This window comes from Neovison vison, chromosome 1 (assembly GCF_020171115.1).
Source record: "Neovison vison isolate M4711 chromosome 1, ASM_NN_V1, whole genome shotgun sequence".
Classification (NCBI taxonomy): domain Eukaryota; kingdom Metazoa; phylum Chordata; class Mammalia; order Carnivora; family Mustelidae; genus Neogale; species Neogale vison.
In genome coordinates, this window is record NC_058091.1 from 48,612,577 (window position 1) to 48,634,613 (window position 22,037).

The 22,037-nt window shown below is 36.1% G+C and overlaps 1 protein-coding gene across 1 annotated transcript; it reads right to left on the minus strand.

Annotated features, from left to right (window-relative positions):
• Positions 1-672: 672 nt before the first annotated feature.
• LOC122898826 (40S ribosomal protein S17-like) lies at positions 673-1,084 on the minus strand. Its single transcript, XM_044236511.1, has one exon. It carries the CDS (start codon positions 1,038-1,040, stop codon positions 702-704), a length of 339 nt encoding a protein of 112 aa, XP_044092446.1. The 5' UTR covers positions 1,041-1,084; the 3' UTR covers positions 673-701.
• Positions 1,085-22,037: the final 20,953 nt, after the last annotated feature.

Sequence of the window (22,037 nt, forward strand, 5' to 3'; positions counted from 1 at the left end):
TTCTCTCCTAGATGTTCTTACAAAACACTCAGTGGTGTGTTCTTCTCAAGCCATAATGCTGTTCTTTCCATGAGTTGCACAACCCAACTACCAAGCCAGGAGACAGACAAGGTGTCCCCCTCAGAGGTCCAGTGGCCCTCCCAGTTTATGCCTCCAGCACAAGGAATGACCACATTGTAATAAAAACTAATTCACTACAGGACAGAAATAGACAACAAGGGAAAAAAAAGACTTTCACAATAGTTAGAATGTTTGTCCCTCCCTTGAGGAGGCAAATATGAAGGTTATTTCTGTTGTTGAGCAGTCAAACAGATACCCACAGACATACACACATACACATATCCAATCTACTCCTCATAAAAATAATCTCATTACCCTTAGTCAGGGGAATCTCTATATGAATTTTTTTTTCCAGGGTTTATGGAAGATATTATAGCACAGCCGAATTTTTTTTTTTTTTTTTTTGGTCAGAGAGAGAGAGAGCGAGAGAGAGCGAGCACAGGCAGACAGAGTGGCAGGCAGAGGCCAAGGGAGAAGCAGGCTTCCCGCCAAGCAAGGAGCCCGATGTGGGACTCGATCCCAGGAGGCTGGGATCATGACCTGAGCGGAAGGCAGCTGCTTAACCCACTGAGCTACTCAGACGTCCCTCCACGTGGTGTTTTGAAATTCATCCCAGTTGCAGGCTGAGAGACCTGCAGTTTTCACAGAATGCCAAAGAAGGGCTTCCAGGGTTCTTTCGCGTCAGGATCCACCGCGATGATCTCCGGCTCCAGGACTGAGACTTCAGGGACATAATTATCTTTTCGTCCTCTCTCCTCCTGCAGTTTGATGCAGATACCTCTCACCAGACTTCCCTGATTCCCGCCCATCAGATGCGTGAGCCAGCCTGCTATCTTGCTGCAGAGCTTCTTGCTGGGAATTACGGCGATGTCCCCACACACAGTGTTGTTGGTGTGGAAGTCATTGCTCAGGCAACTGTAGTACTTCTCCGTGATGACCCGCACCACCTTCCTCATGGTTTTGGTGCAAATGTAGCCCATATTGATTCATCCCCGGTAAAAGAGATCCACAGGAGGGCACCTGGGTGGCCCAGTCAGTTAAGCCTCTGTCTTCTGCTCAGGTCATGATGCTGGAGTCCTGGAATGGAGTCCCGCATCGAGCTCCTTACTCAGTGGGGAGTCTGCTTCTACCTCTGCTCCTCACCCTCTCGTGCTCTCTCTCTCTCGAATAAATAAAAACTTTAAAAAAGGAGGGAAAAAAGAGCTTCATATGACTTGTGTTTGGAGATCAGCTCAAATAATTCAGACAGATGTTAATTCTACCTAAAGTCAAGAATTACAGGAGTAATAAAGATATCCACCATGCCATGATATCTGGAAATTCCCAAAGTTTGTGATACATTTTGCTGCTGTAAGAGTTTATACATCCTCAACACAAAAGAAACTACATGAATGATATTAGTTATAATGACATTCCCTTAAAAACAAAATGCTGTGACATGTGTAAGCCTGATGATTCACAGACCTGTACTCTTGGAGCAAATAATACATTATATGTCAATAAAAATAATTAAAAGGAAATGAAATGCCCTATAATACTTCTTTTCCCTTTTGATATTCTTCAGGAGATGGATAAAATGATTCATATTAGCTTTGCATTATCACAGGTTTTTCTTCTTTTTTGCTTCTTCCTTCTTGTGGCTGTACTTTAACATAACTTCATCAAAGGGGCACCTGTGTGGCTCAGTTGCTTCAGGGTATGGCTCTTGATTTTGGCTCAGGTTATGACCTCAGGGTTGTGGATCCAGCTACACTTCACACTTCAGGCTCCCTGCCCAGCTTCTCTACTTCTCCCTCTCCTCTACCCCTTCCCCCCAGCTCATGTGTGCTCTTTCTAAAATAAATTTTAAAAAATATATATTATATATATATAACATATTTATATACATATGTAAATATAATATATACATATTTAATGAAGATATATATATCTTCATTAAACCCAAGGCACAGTTTGGGTAATAAGATCTTATACATCCAAATCCTCATATTGAACTCATTCAAATAATGCAAGTATGACATTCTTAAAGCTTTTGCAGTGGACACCATAAACCACACACAAGTCTTTGGCCATCTTCATGATTATGCTTAACAGAATTATCTAAACCAAAATATCCAGGATAATGAGAAACTCTTTTGATCTATAATGTTTTAAAAGATATTTTTATGGGAATGTAGAAATATATCATATGTGGTATATATGCACTATTCACACACATATACATATAAAAGAATATAAAGAATTATTTTCAAAGGAACCTCCTCCTTGTTATTTCCTGATCATATAAAAAATACAATTTTACTATGAATGTAGTAAAACCTCCATTAGAGTATGGTGAAAATCTCTCAAAATATTTTATATAAGCCAGAACACAGAAGAAATTCATTAATGCCATTTATCATAATAGCTAGAAAGCTCATTATTTTATTCATTCAACATGTCTTTGCCCTAATTCCTGCTCTACCTAGATAGAGTTCTGAAGGCCTAAAATTTTATTCCTGTTTTGTCACATGGTAGCTTTTGAGGTTTTCATGGGACTCGAGATTGAAGAAAGAAATTGTGCAAGTAGAGTCTCTTAGAACTGACCTCACAGGTATGTGGTGATTATCCAGCAGAATTTCTTCCTGGGGATTAGGGGGAAAATATATTAAAAACTCAGCCAAGGTCTAGACAGCAACCATAGTAGAAGGTCTGCAAGAAGAAACAGGAACACTTAAATATCTCTCTTGCTCCCTCTGCTGGTTGGCTTCATAAAATAAAAAAAATAGGTGCTTTGATCTCTTTCCAGAAATGATGATACATTTTCATTTTATCAGACTTTCAAAATTTGGGCATCAAGAATTATCTATTTGGTTTTTATTACTGAGTTGTTGACTTTTTGTTTGTTCGATTATAAGTGAGTGTGAAATATTACGTGAAAAGAGATACCATGGAAATGGCAGTTCTATGAGATTAAGAGACCAGAGGTTATCGAGGATAACACAAATGGGAATGTACGACATCCTCGTCTAAAAATATTATGACCTCAAAGAGGGTAAAAACACATATATGAAATTACTTAGGAATAAGGCAGACTACAATTAAAAGCTAAATTATATGTTGTAGACTTCAGAGAGTGGGAAAGTTTCATAAACAAGGGACCAGGGTTATGTGAGGACTTAAAAATGATATAGAACACAAGCTAGAAAGTGATAGGAGTTTCTAGGTGCTTAAGCTAGTATGCTGAATCCTCTCCATTTACTTCTACATTTATTGATGCATCTATCCATTCAACAAACATTTATCCAGTTTTCACTAGCTATTTGACAATATTTTAGGGACTGGCAACACAGCATGAGTAGAGCAAATAAAACTCGCGGGCTTCCTGGAGTCTACATTTGATGGAGTCTACAATGAACAAATGTTAAGATATATAGTACATTGGAAGATGACTCGTTGAGCATGGTAGAGAGAAACAGAGCAGATAAAAGGAAACTAAGAACACTGTAGTGTGTAATTTTACATGGGAGGGATCAGATTAAGCAACTCTGAGAAAATGACATTGAGCGAAGTGAAGAAGTGAGGCAAATATCCAAGGGAAGAGCGTGCCAGGCAGAGGCCACAGCAAATGCAAAGCTTCAGGCTTGTGTAAGATCAGCCAGGAAGCCCGTGGTGCTAGAACACAGTGAGCAAGTGGGATTATAATCGTTAGCCTTATATTTTAGATAAATTCATAGTTTCCCTTCTCTCAAAACTTCGTTTCAAAGTTGTTAGTAAAGTGTGTTAAAACTTATCATTTTATAGTAGTAAATACTTCAGGGCAACCAGCTTATCACTAGTTTTCTAAAACATATGGGTTAAATTAATAAGAATAATTCAAAGCTATTCTTTCTATCTTGGTCAGCTCATAGCAAGTTTATCGTCTATTATGATTCTCCCTAATCACCACAAGCTATGAGGGAATTAATCACCATGAGCTGAGTATGTATTACCGAGCAGGAATATAATGCTAAGACTTAAGTGCCATGATCAAGGGGAATTAAGGTTTCTTTTCAAATAAAGCAATATTTTCAAAGAGCTTGTTAAGAAAGGCTGGCAACACCTTCTAACTTGTCAATAAACATATATCGGTTTTATAGTTTGGCTTTTCTATTTTTAATTGGCATGCTTTAAGAGAAATATCCAAGTCATAGCCTTTGAATGGGGGAATTAATTATTGATTGGCCTCTAGGCAAATAACTTAATTAAAGCTATATGCTGAGTGCCCAGTTAGTTTAAGAAATTGAATATAGAAACTCATTTCTTGTTTTAAAAAATCGTGGTTCATCTCAGTTATTAAAATAGATTATATTTTGTGGAAACAGTAAGTTATAATATGGAATAAGCATTCATTAATAGTCAATAATATCAATAGCTCCATTTTTATGTAACAAAGCCTCACTGAATAAGCCAGAGCTGCAACATTATGTTAATGGATGATGTGACAGAGAAATGACTTTCTCAATAAAGGTTTTCCAAAGATAATCTGCTGATCTAGACTGAATTATTTAGATAGAGAGATTAAGTAAATCAAGATGGAAATGACAGAACTTCTTAAACCCCATTTCAGTAGAAAGCTTAATTTTCACTTTAGTAATTGAATCTAGTGTATGTTTGCTATGTACCTGTCCTAGCACTGCATTAAATTATTTACAAACATAATCTGGTATCATCATCATAATAATACTATCAGGCAAGTATTATTATCCCCACTTTACAGATGAGGAAACTAAGGGTCCAAGTTAGATGTACTTTCCTGAAATCATACCTATAGAACGCTGATCCTTCTTTATCACTATAAGCTGACCTTGTCACTCTCTCTGCCTTCTGGAGCCAAGAGCATTTTCTTCAATGTCTTTATCATTTTTCTTTATTACCTTCTTACAAAGTTTCCTATATTTTTTTCAGGTTACTATTAAGAAATGCATTCATAACAGGAAATTATTCTGTTACCTTGTAAGCGTCAAATTGGCCTACACTGTATTAAAGAATATAACAAACAAATGAGCTACTGCAGAGTCAGAATCAAGATTTAAACAATGAAGTCCTCTTCATAGTCATGTTTGTTTTTAAAAGAACATAAAGCATACAGCGATTCATACAGGTATGTGGGAAGCAGTTTTTTTGCTTCAAATACTGAAGAAACCTCTTGTGTTTATAGGATATGTGTTCATGTACAAAATATCATGAAACACAATATTAATGTTTTGGATACAATAAATAGGAGATTGATACAATTTTCTCATGGTTTTCTTTTTTAAAAGATTTTACTTTTTTTATTTGAGAGAGAGAGAGAGAGAGAGCAAGGGAGAGCACAAGCAGGTGGGTGAGGAAGAAGTAAGCTCCTTGATGAACAGAGAGCCGGATGTGGGGCTCAATCCCAGGGTCCTGGGATACAACCTGAGCCCAAGGCTCAACCAAATGATGCTTAACCAAATGAGCCACATAGGTGCCCCACAATTTTCTCATGCTTATTGTAACAATTATATTACAACTCGTGCTATTCTTGAAGACTAAGAGATCTTTTCAAGTACTATTACTCTTATTAGAGATTTATTTTTAAAATTTGACATGATTTAGATATACTGTTTGTGTGAGTTTTAGATAACTAAATAACTTTCAAATAACATTTATATTTGGTTAATTATTTCAAGAGGTCTACCTTAATTAGCAATCCCTTAATGTATAATGCAGATACAGTAATTAATTTCAAACTTCCCAAATCTTAAAACTGTAATTTCACATAGTCCTATAATTTTCTCACATGCCAAGGAAACCTATTCTGGTAACCTCATCTCATTCCAGAAAAATTTTATCACTAAAAAATATACTTCCATAAAAGACAATCCACACAAAAACAGTTCTATTCCTTTTACATACGGAAATCAGTTTCACTCCAAAAACAAAACTAAATGGAAAACCACTTTCAGGTTAAAAAAATTTTTTTTAATTTAGTCAAAATTTTTAATCTTTACATTAAACATTTTTGAATGTCTCTTTGTAAAGTCTTTAACCAGAGCTCAGAATAGGAGTTGCCTCCTGGTTTAATTATCCTGTTTAGAATCTTCAAATTACCCTATTGAGTAAATCAAAGAGGTACAAAATTAAGGGCAGAACCTTCTGAGCTTCCTCAGAGAAGTTTACCAGTCTTCTTCAGTTCTGTCTGTAAAAGACTCAGAAATAAAAATAGACTAAACTGTTAAATAAGGAAAAGGCACCTGGGGGCCAGCAGCTGCACATCAGCCAGGAGAAGGCAGGTGCTAAAAAGCAAGCCCACTATTGTGTTCACAATGTCTCTTATGCATCCAGCACTGCATGTGTTTTCTCATTTAAGCTTCCTAATAAGTCTACACATTAGGCAGAGCAAGTATTTCCATCCCCATTTCCCATGAGGAAACTGAGGCTCAAAGTGATTTGAGTGACTGGTCTGATGTTACCAGCTGTACCACAGCTTGAAACCAAGTTTCTAATTCCTGGTAGACTCTGTATCAGTGCAATAGATGCCTTCATGAGGGAATAAACAAAAAGATAAACAGGTATCTATCAAATAAGCCTTTTCCTGTCTGGATAATAGTATTGTACACCACAGAGGCATGAGCCCAGGTGACAGTGATGGTTAAATTAGCACGCTAAGATCACAGAACTACTAGAAGAAGGAGCCTATGAAAGAAGGAACAGTAAGGACGTTTGTGAAATTTTGAAGGTTCGCTATTAGTGCACATTCGAAATACAACTGTGAGGTCTTCATGATGAATTGATGGTTTCATGACTATAAAACATTCAGTTTCATCTATGATCTCTCTTCGCCTTCATCTGTTTACTTTGAAATATATATAGTTTGGTAGTAATACAGTCACAACAATTTTCTATGATTTATGTTAACATCACATTTTTTTCTATCCCTTTATTTTCAATTTAGCTGTGTCCTTATATTTAAGATATGTCTCTAGTAAATCACATGTATTTGGAACTTATTTTTATAAACTATCTCCATAATCTGACTTTCTTTGCCACTTAATTGGATCATTTAGTCCATTTATATTTAACATAATTACTAAGATAACTGGGTTTAAACCTATAATCTTTCTATTTGCTTCTTATTTGCCTTATCAGATATTTTTTGTTATCCCTTCCTGACATCATTTGAGAGAAATGTTTCCAATATTTTTGTTTTGTATTCCACTTCGTATTTTCTAAATTTTTTTAGCTATGTGACTTTGCATTATTCTTTAGGTAGTTTCTGCAGTGATTACAATATGCATCCTTAATATATCACGGAACACCTTGAATTAATATTATATCACTTCATAAATAATGTAACAACTACTATAACAACAGTATGATTCCATTCACCTTACTCCATCCTTTGTGATATTATTCTCATACATTTTACATCTAAATAAATTATAAATCTTATGATTCTTTGTAATTATATTTGCTTTAGATAATCAATTGTCTTTTAAAGAAATATTTTAGGTAATCTTTACTTACCATATATTTATTTTTCCTGTATATGTTATTCCTTATTATAGATATCTGACTTCTACCTGGGAACTTTTTTTTTTTTTCCTGGCATAAAGAACTTCCTTTAGTATTACAGTTGACCCTTGAACAACACAGGTTTGAACTGCTTAGATCAACTTATATGCAGACTTTATGCAGTACTATAAATGTACTTTTCCTTGTGATTTCGTTAACAACATGTTCTTTTCTCTAGCTTACTTTATTGTAAGAATATAGTATATAATACATATAACATACAAAATATAGGTTAATTGAATGCTTATGGTATTGGTAAGGCTCCCATCAACAGTAGGCTATTAGTAGTTAAAATTTTAGGGTAATCAAAAGTTCTACACATATTTTTTTTAAATATTTTATTTATTCATTTGACAGAGATCACAAGTAGGCAGAGAAACAGGCAGAGAGAGAAGGAAGCAGGCTCCCCGCTGAGCAGAGAGCCTGAGGCGGGGCTCAATCCCAGGACCCTGGGATCATGACCTGAGCTGAAGGTAGAGGCTTTAACTCCCTAAGCCACCCAGGCGACCCTACACAGATATTTTTGACTATGCAAGAGGTCAGTGCCCTTAACCCCCATATTGTTCAAGGGTCAACTCTATATACACTATAAACTGCTGGTGGTAGGTTCTCTCAGCTTTTGTATGTCTGAAAAAAGTCTTAAATTAACCTTCATTTTTGAAAACTGTTTCTGCTGGGTATAGAATTCTAAGTTATAGTAAGTTTTCTCTTTTTCACCACTTTAAAGATGTTCTCCCATTATTTTCAGGCTTCTCTTGTTTCTGATTACAAGTTGTCTTTATTCTTATCTTGTTCATCTGAATGTATTGTGCCTTTTCCCTCTGGTTACTTCATAATTTTTCCCTTTATCTTTGGTTTTCAGAAAGGTCACTATGTCTCTGTGTGGATTCTTTGCATTTACCCAGATTGTGGCTCACTGAGCTTTTTGAATCTGTGAAGTAGTAGTTTTAATCAATTCGAGTATTCTTGGCCATTGTTTAACAAATACGTGTCCCACTCACCCCTCTCATTCTGGAACTCTAATTTCATGAAGGACCATTTGATTTTGTCCTGGAGTTTTGATACTCTCTTCTGTTGTTTTTTAAATTATTATTTTCTTTCTTTACCTCAGTTTGGATAATTTCTCCTGACATATTTTCTAGCTCACTAATTCTTTGTTCTTTTCTGTCCAATCTGCTGTTAATCCCATTGAATATTTTTCATTTCAAATATTGTAGTTTTCTGTTCAAAACTTACATTTGGTTCTTTTTTAAAAGTTTCCTTTTCTCTGTCGACATCTTTCATCTTTTCATCCATTTTGGCCACCTTTTTTCCTATTTTTTAAACACATTTAATATATTATTTCAAAGTCCTTTTGTACTAATTCCAAAATCTCTGAGTATGCTTATTTTTTATATTTATTATGAACCATATTTCCTGCTTCTTTTCATGTTTCTCAGCTTTTATTTTTTCATCTGTCATTGTGTAAGAAACAATAGTCAAGACTGAAATAGGTGATGTTTTCCACAGAAACAGCTCCCCTTTTCTTTGGCAGACATCTAGAGGGGTTGGTGCTGATTTTCTACTTCAACTGGCTTTAGTTCACTTCTATTTTCAAGTGACTTAAGGGTAGAATTAAGTGTACCCTTCTACAGGGATTTGGGACCTAAGTACTTCATGAAATTTCCTGTTTTCTAGCCTAGCTCCTAAGTTTCCATGCTGCTGTTTATTCAGCAAAATTCCTGTAGAAGAGTATTGGAGGGTGGGATGGATAAGTTCTGTGTTTTTATCTCCATGGGATACCAATCTTCCATGATATTACACTCATAATCATTGAAAACTCAATGGGATTCATAGCTTGTTTATGGCTTTAAAGAAAATATATTTCTTTTTAGTTTACTCAATTTATTTTTCTCCTCGTTGTTATGTCATGAACAGTGATCTTTTGTGACCACTTACATAAGGGGGTCAACTATAAGAACCAACTATAAGAAATGTAAAGGACATTCAGCCAGGCCTCAGTCAATTGTAAAGGATTTACAACTTAGGCACGAATTTTTATATAAACAGGAGTAGACACTTTTCCTTTTAAATGGATTGATTTTATTAAAAGAGACCTAGACTACACATAAAGAATATCTTACATGGCATTACCAAAAGATCATAACTATTCTGTTCTTAAATTATTCAAAGAAACAAATTCTTTTTGGTCTCAAATCATCCAGATATTTCATTGTTTTGAAACAGGGATGCATGTGGTGACCATTTAAGGTCTTTTTCTGTCCCATGGTTCTAGAATTGATGAATCTCGTTCATCAAAAACCCTGATAAATGGTACATGACTGAAAAGAAAGTGTCAAATTAAAAGAATTACTAATGATATTTAAATAACAGAGGAGGAAAAACAGGACGATAACAGTCATCATAATACACACTTTGATGAATAGCTACTGTACAGAGGGAACGGTGTATGCTTTACAAATATATTTATTTTACAGAGTAGGAAATGGAGGCTCAAAGGAATTAAGTAATGGGCCCAGTGTTATAAAGACAGAGTGACCAAGTCACAATTTGAACTGAAGCCTGTCTAATGCCAAATACATGCTTTCACCACTATAATGTACTGTGTTCCTCAAACTTTAATGAACACTTATAGATATCCTTAGCTCTAGATTACAATCAGTGGTAGATTTAGAGGATGATGTCATTTCAGCAAAAGTGAAGAACCTAACTGATATCTGGTACATCTATTTATACCAGCTTTACAATATTAGATTACATTTTTGTATTTTGAAAAAATACTATCCTAAGATTTAGTAAGTTTGTTTCATTATTTATTTTTTCTTAATATCTAAACTTTTTAAAAGATTTTATTTATTTATTCATCAGAAAGAAAGAGAGAGCACAAGCAGGGGGAGTGGCAGACAGAGGGAGAAGCAGGCTCCCTGCTGAACAAGGAGCCTGATGCAGGACTTCATTCCAGGATCCTGGGATCATGACCTGAGCCAAAGGCAGATGCTTAACTGACTGAGCCACCCAAGTATCACTTAATATCGAAACTTCTTTAAAAAGAAAATCTTGTGAGGGGCACCTGGGTGGCTCGGTGGGTTAAGCCTCTGCCTTCAGCTCAGGTCATGATCTCAGGGTCCTGGGATTGAGTCCCACATCGGGTTCTCTGCTCAGCAGGGAGCCTGCTTCCTCCTCTCTCTTTCTCTCTCTGCTTGCCTCTCTGCCTATTTGTGATCTCTCTCTGTCAAATAAATAAAATCTTTAAGAAAAAAAGAAAAGAAAATCTTGCTCCCAATGATTCAGAGCTTTGTGAAGAAAACAGAACCTAGAAGATAAATTTTCACATGCAAACGGAGGAGGAAAACAATAAAACAGAAAATATACATATTTCCGAGTCTAAACATACGGTGGGGGGGAATCCCTTAAGAAGTAATTGTCACTGTTAATGATACCAGTGACCAACTTAGGTCAATGACATGCAACGTAGGCAAGAGAATACCTTTTTTCTCTCCTCATCCATCACATACATCTTTATCCACAATATATCCTTGGCATTTCAACCTCCTCGAACTTCCCTGTCTCTCTGTCTGATAACAATATTTCTTTAGACTGATACCTTTCCTTATCTATTTTTCACTTCAAGTTCATTATTCTTTGCATGACTTTACAGTTTCCTAAGCCTCCTCCAAGTTGTACTCTTTGTTTAGACCTTCCATCTTTTAGATGATGATGAACATCCTTTAGATGTTCATCACTGCCTCTCTGTGCTTGGTACTATGTAGCTTTCAGTCATTAAATATGAATTAGTAACCATACACAGTTAAAACTGCACATGCAATCAGATGAATTGGGAAAAGAAAGAAACACATGTGTAGAAATATGGAAGGAGGTGTAACCCTTGGGAAAATAAAATTTTCATGTGCCAATCTGTTACTCATAGCAACATCCCCACACAACCTATAAATTATTGCCAAAGGATTTTACTTTATTTGTCTTGGAGATAACAGCTTCTAAATTGTTCAGACATGATTTACGCCACTCGTAATTTTTATCTGAATTCATTAGATGACAAACTAATGAGTCAAATCATCATTATTATTTCTTTCCATCAAGTAAAAGCTGGTAGTTTCTTGAATAAGACGGTGGAGAACAGGAACAAAATACCAAGTAGTATTTATGCAGGATAAAACAAAATGGCTTTACTATAAATAATAATACTTAAAATAGTTTTTCTATATCAATTATTAGCCAAAATTGGCTACATAGACTGTTCATAGCAAAGAGACAGTAGAACAAGGTAACCAAGATAAACAGTAGTACTTATATTAATATTTGGTTTATATCTGAGTAAGGAACAATAAAAGGCATTCATACTCTATTTTGTAATGGCAATTGTAAGTAAGCGCAAAGATAGGAAAACGTATTAATCTAAGCCCCAAAGTAACACTTATCACAACTCAAATGCATCTTGTGGGGTGGGTGTGTTAAAAAGTAAGAACACCTCTTCTATTAGATCTGGCAAGTGTGTTATTAATTTCAGAGCACAACCCAGAATCTATAATTGCTTTTGAAAAGGAGAGGTAGTAGAGTACATTAACTGTCAGCAAACATCTGCTAAAAGAGTTAATTAACATTATGCTCTGGAACTCAAAATAGACATAAGATCAGCCATGTAGCAGTACAATGCATGTTTTGCTGGGACATCAGAGCATCTTAGCTTTGTCTGAAAATTTCCCTAGTTAAACTCTGCTGGTTTATAATCTAAAATATCTGCTTCATAAGAGTGTGAGGTGTTGAAAGTCTACAAGAGTGGGATGATTTTAGAAACCAAGGCCATTGGAATATTTGCAATCAAATACCAGGTGTCATGTATCCAAAAATAACCTAGTAACAGAAAGGGAGAAATAAATAAGCAGTCAAAACAGTCATCACAGAATCCATCCTCTAAAGCCCTAAAGTAATCTTATAAAGGAAACCACTCAACAACTACTGGCTATTATTTTAAACACCCTTTCAACGGGTTTTTAGACTAAAGGGCCTGCATTTGAAAGTGGACAGTTACACTCTGAACAGAAAGAAAAGTAAGGTGACTGTTGACCACCAGTCAGGAATAGGAGAGAGAAAAACAATATAAAGAACACTAAGAATACAAGCATGGGTATTGGAGTCCACTTAATTCTAGCAGAAAACTAGACGATTTTACTAATCCTGACTCCTTTGTTCTTGCAATTGTTAACATATCAGATGACATTCACTTTAACATGTAGATAAAAGCGGTAAGATTCTTTTAAGAAAGCTAAGTTCAGAAAGAAAAAAACTGGAGAAACCAGGGACACTAGATGTTTAAATATCTCATGAGAAGGTGGAGAAATGGGGCAATAGAGAAGAAAAAAATGGTTCATAATTGGGAAGTTGGAGATCGTGAAAGCAATCAACCAGTTTACTTTTTATACCTGGGACACTTCTTCCATTTAATATTCAGATGGCTTCTAACAATTCCTGAAAGATCTGTTTCTCCTCAGAAACAGTTCAGGTATGTGTCGTAGTCAGCTGAGAATCCCAGATAATAAGGCCCACTTCAGTTTTCCATGATACTATTTTCATATGTGCTATACATGCATGTAATTGAAAATCTAAAGGAAATATACACGTGAATGTCACAGATTTTAAATTGCAGTACATTGACATGATGGTTTCATCATCATGTTAATTTATATATATTGTTTGAATTTTCTGGTCAATTACATTTTTGCTTCATTTCACATAAAGATATAGCTTAAAAACTAGTATGTACTCATCATCGTTTCAGTTATTATGGAAGTACAAATCCAAACCACAATGAGATACTGTCCAGGATGGTTATAATTTAAAGAAAAGGGGGAAGAACAAATGCTGGGGAGATTGTGGAGAAACTGGAATCCTCATACATTCTGGTGGGAATGAAAAATGGTATTTGGTCACTGTGGAATTCGACAGTTCTTCAAAAAGTTGGTTACCATACGACCTAGCAATTCTACTCCTAGGTACATACCCAAGAGAGCTAAAAACATGTGTTCACACAAAAACTTGTACTTGAATATTCATGCCAACATTATTCATAATAGAAAAAGTGTAAAAAAAAGAAAAGAAAAAGTGTAAACAACTCAAGTGTCCATCAATTGGTGAATGAATAAACAAAATGAGTATTATTCAATTCTTTGTAATGAAGTACTGACACGTACTGCAACATGGATATTTGATAATACTGTTAAGTAGAAGCCAGACACAAAATGCTATATATTATATGAGTCCACTTATGGAATGCCCAAATTAGGCAAATCCATAGAAACAAAACTAAATCTGTAGTTCCCAGAGGATGAGGGAGAGAAGAATTGGGTATAGGGTTTATTTCTTGAGTGACAGAAATGTTCTAGAGGGGTGCTTGGGTAGCTCAGTTGGTTAAGCATCCAACTCTTGATTTCAGCTCAGGTCATAATCTCAGGGTCATGAGATCAAGCCCTGGGTCAAGGCTCCATGCTCAGCAGAGTCTGCTTCTGTCTCTCTCTCTCTCTCTCTCTTCCTCTCCCTCAGCCCCTCCACCCTGCTTGAGCTCTCTCTAAAATAAATGAAATAAATCTTTAAAAAAACAAAGAAAGGAAGAAAAATTCTAGAATTTGTGATGATAGTCACACACTATTATATTAAAAGCCATGAAAGTGTACACTTAAATACAGTTAAAATGGTGACTGTTATGTGAATTTTGTTTCAATAAATAGTCAGTCAATATTTATTGCCCCATCTATACAATATATTTCAAAGAGCATCTCAGAGTAGCTGAGTAATTTCTAAGCAGAACACTCTAGTTCCCCTTCTTTAGACAGGTATCTTGTTCCCTTTAAATTTTAAATTATCTTTGAATTTTTTAAAAGATTTTATTTATTTATTTGACAGACAGAGATCACAAGTAGGCAGAGAGGCAGGCAGAGAGAGAGAAGGGGAAGCAGGCTCCCTGCTGAGCAGAGAGCCCAATGTGGAGCTCAATCCCAGAACCCTGAGATCATGACCTGAGCCAAAGGCAGAGGCTTTAACCCACTGAGCCACCCAGGAGCCCCTGTCTTTGAAATTTTTTTGAGACAAAGAATTAAACCTTAAAACATTATCTTAGATGTTAAATATCTTAAATATCTTAAATAAATATCTTAAATGGATATAACATTTAATAAGAGTTTAACTTTTAGTAAAAAAAAAAATAATGGTAATCAGTTAACAATTCATTAACAATGGCCAAAAAAATTACCCTACTTTTTGCTCTTTTTTTTTTAAGATTTTATTTATTTGAGAGAGAGAGAGAGAGAGCATGAGCAGGGAGAGGGGCAGAGGGAGAGGGAGCAACAGACTCCCCACTGAGCAGGGAGCCCAATGTCGAACTGGATCTCAGGACCCCGGGATCATGACCCAAGCAAAGGCAGAGGCTTAATTGGTTCAGCCACCCAGGCTCCCCTTAGTTTGGGCGTTTGAAAGTCACAGATGGTTAGAGTTATTAATTTTTGTCATAACAATTTTTCAGCTTCTTCGGGATCATCAGGCTAAGTTGCAAAGCAAGATAACCCAGTGCTGGAGTATAACCCGCCCACATTATCCACCAGTAAACTGGGGATACACTGTGTCCCCATCTCCTAAGTAATGTCTGTATTCAGAACAACTCTCTGAAGCCCATATTTCACTCTACAAAATAAGCAGTTGAGCTTAGAGACATTTTTCTCCAACTCAAAAACTCAACATCTTTACAAATGAAAGAGAACTGAGCAGAAAGATAAAGAGTGTAGCATTCAGCATGGGTCTGCTTTGCTGATACAACCTGGAGGACATGTTTTGAAAGAACTGTTGGCTCTTTAACTCTGTAGCCTTCTCCTATTGAGAGTACTCAGCTATTAGCTGATCTGTTGAAAGCTGCTGCCAAAGAGAGCTTTGGTTAATAAGACCAGTTGCCGCAGTCCAGGATCATATCCTTGCTGACTAAAGTAGGCCAATAGGGGACTGCTGCTTTGGACCAGGACTGGGGTCCTGCCAATAGCTACCATTTGTAGACACAGGTGTTAGCTTGTGGTTACCTTATGGCTCTGAGGTGCCATCTTAGTATGAATCACTCCTTAAAATCCGAGTGAGAAAAGAGAGTGGCAGGATTTGCATGTATTTATTGAGTAGAATGAACAGAGGTCTCCCACCAATAAACAATGTGGGGTTTACACCCAGAAGATGTGTACAAGAGAAAGTAGATGGATCTGTGAGAATCTCCCCAAGTCCTTGGACCCTAGTATGTTGTACCCAGGTGTATCTTATAAAGTGGCTCACAGTGTGGGACCATGAAACAACTATGCCACAGTCAACACAGAGAAAAACCAAGGGTGGAAGCTGTCACACTTCCCAAAGAAGAGCCTAGAGAAAAGAAAATAGAAGTTGTCCCAGAAATAATGAGCCAACTTCCCCCTAACAAATAGTATTAGTCTTAAGGCACTCCTAACTCTAGAGAATGTGAAACAAATGGAATGATGATTAAGGCCACCGTGTTTTGCTTATGTTTTGCTGACCCTGTGGTTGGAGAAACTGCAGAATGAAAAGATGTTTCTGAAACTAAGACTTCCCAGTCTAACTGGGACCTCTAAAAAGTAGAAGTCAAGAAAAGGATTTAAGTAAATCTTGGAAATTTCTCCTGTATTTCTTCTCTCCTCATCTTAAATCACACAAAACCCCCAACAGATAACACCAAAGAACAGAAAACTCATTTACAAGACAACAATATAACAGTGTTTGTTCTCAGAGTAAACTGTGATGGATACATTGGGACCAGAATAGCCAGACCTGAAGTTTGTCAAGGACTATCGAACCAGGTTGAGAAGAACTTATTTGCACAGAGATAGACAAAATAATAGTGAAACAGCAAATAAAGAAGAACATGGACAAATCGTTATCCCTTCTTTATTCCCAGCTACTAAAAATGAGTAAGAAAGAGTAAAAAAGATGGATATGTGAAAGCATAAAGTACACATCAATGCTAAGGTATTTCTAAGTTTTGAAGGGAAAGTTTATAGATGTCAGTAATCCTGGATGTTATATTTTGCCACCTAAATCCAAATTACAGGAGTTCTTTCAAACTGAAGCAATGTAGGAAAAAAGGTATTTTGCTATAAGCAATAGCCAGAGTGTTTTCTCCTAGAAACACAGTAAATCACCTTTATCAAATGGACCTGGGTAGTCCATTCTGAAACTGAAAATAGCTTAAGCATCATCTCGAAAACTGTGTTCTGTATAAGCTAGGTCATTGAGATAGTAATAGGTATTTCACAAACAGCCCTTCCATGATCAAATAGTCTGAAGACATGTGCTTCATGGAGATGTTCAATGCATATTATCATTTGAAAGACTCTGGGAGGCTTGCTTTCAAATAGCGTGTCCATCATTATATAAACTAGTGTTTCTAAAAATTATCTGGCCATGGAATCACATTTTCATATAAAAATTACTTAAAATCTTTTGGAATAGTTTTCCAAAGAATATAATTTAGGAAACATGTAACTACAGAAATTAATAATGATGTTTATCTAAAGAATAAATTTTTAACAACTATTGGGTGGCTCAGTTGGTTAACAACTATAGACATGTAAAGACCTTTTTCAATTTGTCCATGATACTAAATACAAGAAAATTACAAGTTCAGTCTGAGCTTTAGTGAATTAGTTTGGAGTATGGAACTACTTAAGAAGCAAAGTTCTCATTCTGCTTCAGCCACTCACTTTGTTATTGGACAACTTAACTTTGATGAATCTTAGTCTTGAAGACTGAGAAAATCATTAAGTAACATATGTGTATAAATCTTTTAACACCAGATTCAGCATAGAGTAAGTACTCAAAAAGGTAACAATTACAATAAGAAAATCAGTGGGTAGCAAAGAATTGGTTCCATGAATTAAAAAAAAGACCTAGACAGAATTAGAATAGAATTCTCTGAGAAAGCCCATTTCACAAGTGCCTGAATAAAGGATTGGTCTTTAACAACATATCTGTGAGCAGGCATACTTATATATTATTGGTGCATGCTACTTAAATAGGCCATGTTTTATTTTGACTTACAATCTTCATACTCTAGTGACAACGTGGATGGACGCCAGGGACATCATGTTAAGTTAAATCAGAGAAAGACAAATATTTTATAATATTACCTATATGTGGAATCTAAAAAAGCCAGCTTGTTAAAACAAGGTATAAAATCTGGTTACCAGGGTATAGGAGTTGGGGTATAGAACGGATGTTCTTGAAGGGTACAATTTGCAACGAGTAGCATGTAAATAAGTTCTAGAGATCTAATGCACAGTATAGTGAATATAGATAGCAATATTGTATTAAATTCATCAAACTTGCCAAGGGATTAGAATTTAATTATTCCAAGCCCTAAGAAGAAATGCTAATTATATAACATGATAGAGGTGTCCATTATTGCTACAATAACAATCATATTAAATGTATAAATGGCATCAAATTTTTTAAAAACTCTTCATCCTCACTTCCTTATGTATGGAATATCTTCTCCCAGCTCTGCATAAAGCTTGTCTCCTCAGCTCTCTTAGAACCCTCATTTGCAAGGTGCCTAACCATGGGGTCTTCCATGATCCCCTTATATAAAACGGCAACAATCACTACCACCCACCCAGAACAGCGATCTCTGCTATTCTTCTCTATAAGAACCCAACTCCATTGACCTACTACAAATGTACTTGTATTTGCTTATCTGTTTCCCCTCTCAGAATATAAGGTCTATGAGGCCTTGTCAGTTTTTTACATTCTCATGGCTTCATCCCCTTGAATAGTATCTGACCCACAGTAAGTACTTATACATATCTGAATAAGCACTTTGAAGGTTAAGTATCTTCTTTTCACCCCCTCTCACTAGTCTTCTAGGGACAAAAGTAAAAACTAGATACCATTTTTAAAAGCTGCCATTATGATTCTTATGTTGCCTTTTTTCTAAAAATGTTCTAGAGAATCAAGACAAAATTTAAAACCTTAACTTAGGGGCACCTGGGTGGCTGAGTGGGTTAAGGCTCTGCCTTCAGCTCAGGTCATGATCCCAGGGTCCTGGGGTCTCTGCTCAGCAGGGAGCCTGCTTCCCCCTCTCTCTCTGACTGCCTCTCTGCCTACTTGTGATCTCTCTCTCTGTCAAATAAATAAATAAAATACTTTTTAAAATAAAAAAATAAAACCTTAACTTAAAAATTTAAACCTATAAACATTAAATAGGTATTTATCCCTTATAAATCACAAATTTATCCTTCATTCTTTCTTCAAAAATTGCACAAAGCATGCACTGTTAATTAACTGGAAAAGAGTTGCCAAGATTACATATAGTTAGCCTCACAAATCCCCCTAAATTTCTCAAATTTTAAACAGAATAGTAATATATGGCTTTGTCTTTAAAATCATTAAGCTCTTATTCACCCCATATAAAGCCCTAACCATTTGAACAATACAAATAAATGTCTGTAAAGAAATTGCCCAATGAGCATGTTTTATTATATATATTCCCTTAATCTATAGAACAGTTTTGCCTTTTCCCTGGCTAACATCTCCAACTCTTCTATACAGCCATTCTTGGGCTACATTGCCCTTGGAATTTCACTTTTTTTTTTTAAGATTTATTTATTTATTTGAGAGAGAGAGAAAGGAGGGAGAGAGAGTAGGGAGAAGGGCAGAAAGGGAGAGTCTTCGGGCAAACTTCCTGCTGATGGCAGAGCCCAATGCAGGGCTCAAATCCCTGATCCTGACCTACCCAGAAAACAAGAGTCATATGCTTAACAAACTGAGCCATCCAGGCGCCTTAACTCCCTTTTATATTCTTTTTTTTTTTCCCAATTTATTTATTTTCAGAAAAACAGTATTCATTATTTTTTCACCACACCCAGTGCTCCATGCAAGCTGTGCCCTCTATAATACCCACCACCTGGTACCCCAACCTCCCACCCCCCCGCCACTTCAAACCCCTCAGACTGTTTTTCAGAGTCCATAGTCTCTCATGGTTCACCTCCCCTTCCAATTTACCCAAATTCCCTACTACTCTCTAACTCCCTTTTATATTCTTATGTCCCTTGCTCACAAAACCCAACAGTGCAAGTGTGGCAAGTGTGTATGTTTGTTTGTGTGTGTGTGTGTGACAAAGGAATTCTTAAAATAGCTTTAGCCTTCTTCATATTTGTAACAACCACCCCTTCCAGTCCTGAGATCACCCTCTGTGATCTATACATGCATGTGATCAATGGCTTCAATGGTTATTTTTATTAACAGAACATTTTTGTTTTCACATTAATCAAGCGTGGGTTTTAATGTTTGCTTTAATTGCAGCAATGAAGAGTTATCCAGTGGGACTCAGAGAAATGCAAGTGCTGGATCAATTTCTGTTCACAATTTTCTTTAATATATACTTATTGAGCATACATTATTCATATGTAGAACGCAGCAAAATACTCATTTCTGGTGCATGAAAATTTCTGTATTCATCTGTATAATCCTGCTATTAAATCATGTTATTGTTCTTTATGACCCATTAATATTCCCCTTTAGAAATGTGTGAAGGATAAAAGCATGGGTCTATGTGGCTCTTGTAATATTAAGAGATATTAGAAATGCCTCTCACCTATGGCTGAAAGGTGAATGTTTCTGTGTAATGCAGGAAATTCAAACACAATGATTGTAATTGGTATGAATCCTTAGTTATCTGTTCCATAGCCTATCCCTGCTCCCAAATGAGAAAATCTATGAAATGACAGAAATTGTTCCCAGCCACTCTTGAGCTCAAGGTGTCCATGATACATAATTCTGAAAATTAGTATGTAAAAAAATAAATCTGAATCAGGAAATATTTTGGTCTCAAAAACAGAGACATGCCCATGAAGCAATCCATTTGCCCCTCTTCTCCTTCTGCTCGAGAAGCTATCACATATGGACTGATGTCAGAAGCTACAGCAACCCTCTGTGCCATAAATGAGGCAAAGGACAATGCCAGCATCTTGAGCAAAAACTAAAGTGCCTGGTTCCTTGCGGGTAGCACCGAGCTAGTGAACCACCCCCTTACTGTCCACCCCTGGGCTTCTTACCCACCAAATTAAACAACCTAATGGTTTAAGACACCCCTGACTTTCTGTTCCCTGTGGTCAAAAGCAGACTCCCTGATTTACTGGGCACCCATTTTCAGCTAGCATCTCAGACATGAATCACTTTAACCACCAAAGAAAATGAATTATAAACTCTAGATTCACATAGCAACCTAGAGGAAGCAGACAACAAAAAGTATATTGACATAGATACATAAATCAAAAATTGTTCAAAGAGGTACCAGGTCAAGTAAATACACAAAAATGATTCATAAGTTTAAGCACTCGGGTTTTCTGCAGAGTATATTTCAGTGAAACAAATCATTTATATAAACCAACTGACAAAGACCATAATTTGATGAAGTTTATAACAATAACCAAAAACTAAAAAATAAAAACAGAATAAAGAAAACCGAAACTGAAAAGGAAGAAGCCCAAAGTAGCTTCCCATGGGACTCAAGATAAAGCCAGTAGAAACAGGACAACACAAAGAAAATGACAGTCCCATCTGATTAGAACACTCTCCTGCTTGACTAAAAATTAGTCAAGCTAATGATTATCTCCAGTCCCCAGTAATACCATTGGCCCACGGAGAAGAATTTATAAGAAAAAATATTTTAAGTTCATTTACAATAAAATTAATGTAGTTATTATTCAGTTTGAAGATTTAAGCATACTAAATAAATCCCTTAACTAATCCCAAGTTCAAGAACCACTGCTTACTATCTCACTTTGCATGGACGTGATTCTACTTAACAGAGACTACTTAAATTTTGCTGAATATACCTTTACCCAAATTAATATATAAATGATAAATTTATATTTATGTAATATATATATTTAAAATTTATAAGTAAGGCAGATGGCTCAGTCACTTAAGCATCTGCCTTCAGCTCAGGTCATGACCCCAAGGTCCTGGAATCGAGTCCCGCATCAGACTCCCTGCTCAGTGGGGAGTCTGTTTCTCCCTCTCCCTCTTCCCCTCCCCCCTGCTCATGCTCTCTCTCATGCACACACAACTCTGTCTCTCAAATAAATAAATTTCATGTATATCTATATTGATAGATAGATAGATAGACAGATATGTAAGGTTATGTCTCTTACATATATCCATTCAGAATATCTCTACCTGGACCAAAACACAGGCCTCAGGTCTCATAATAACTAGTGGGTTACTTCATGAAATATCTATGAAGTAAAGTCTGAGCTACTTCTCTCGGCCCCTAAAAATATAGTTCCAGTCCTCTACCACTGGATTCAGAGAAGGTGGACAAGACATTTTGGAAATACTCCAAGTGACAAAGGAAGAACTGT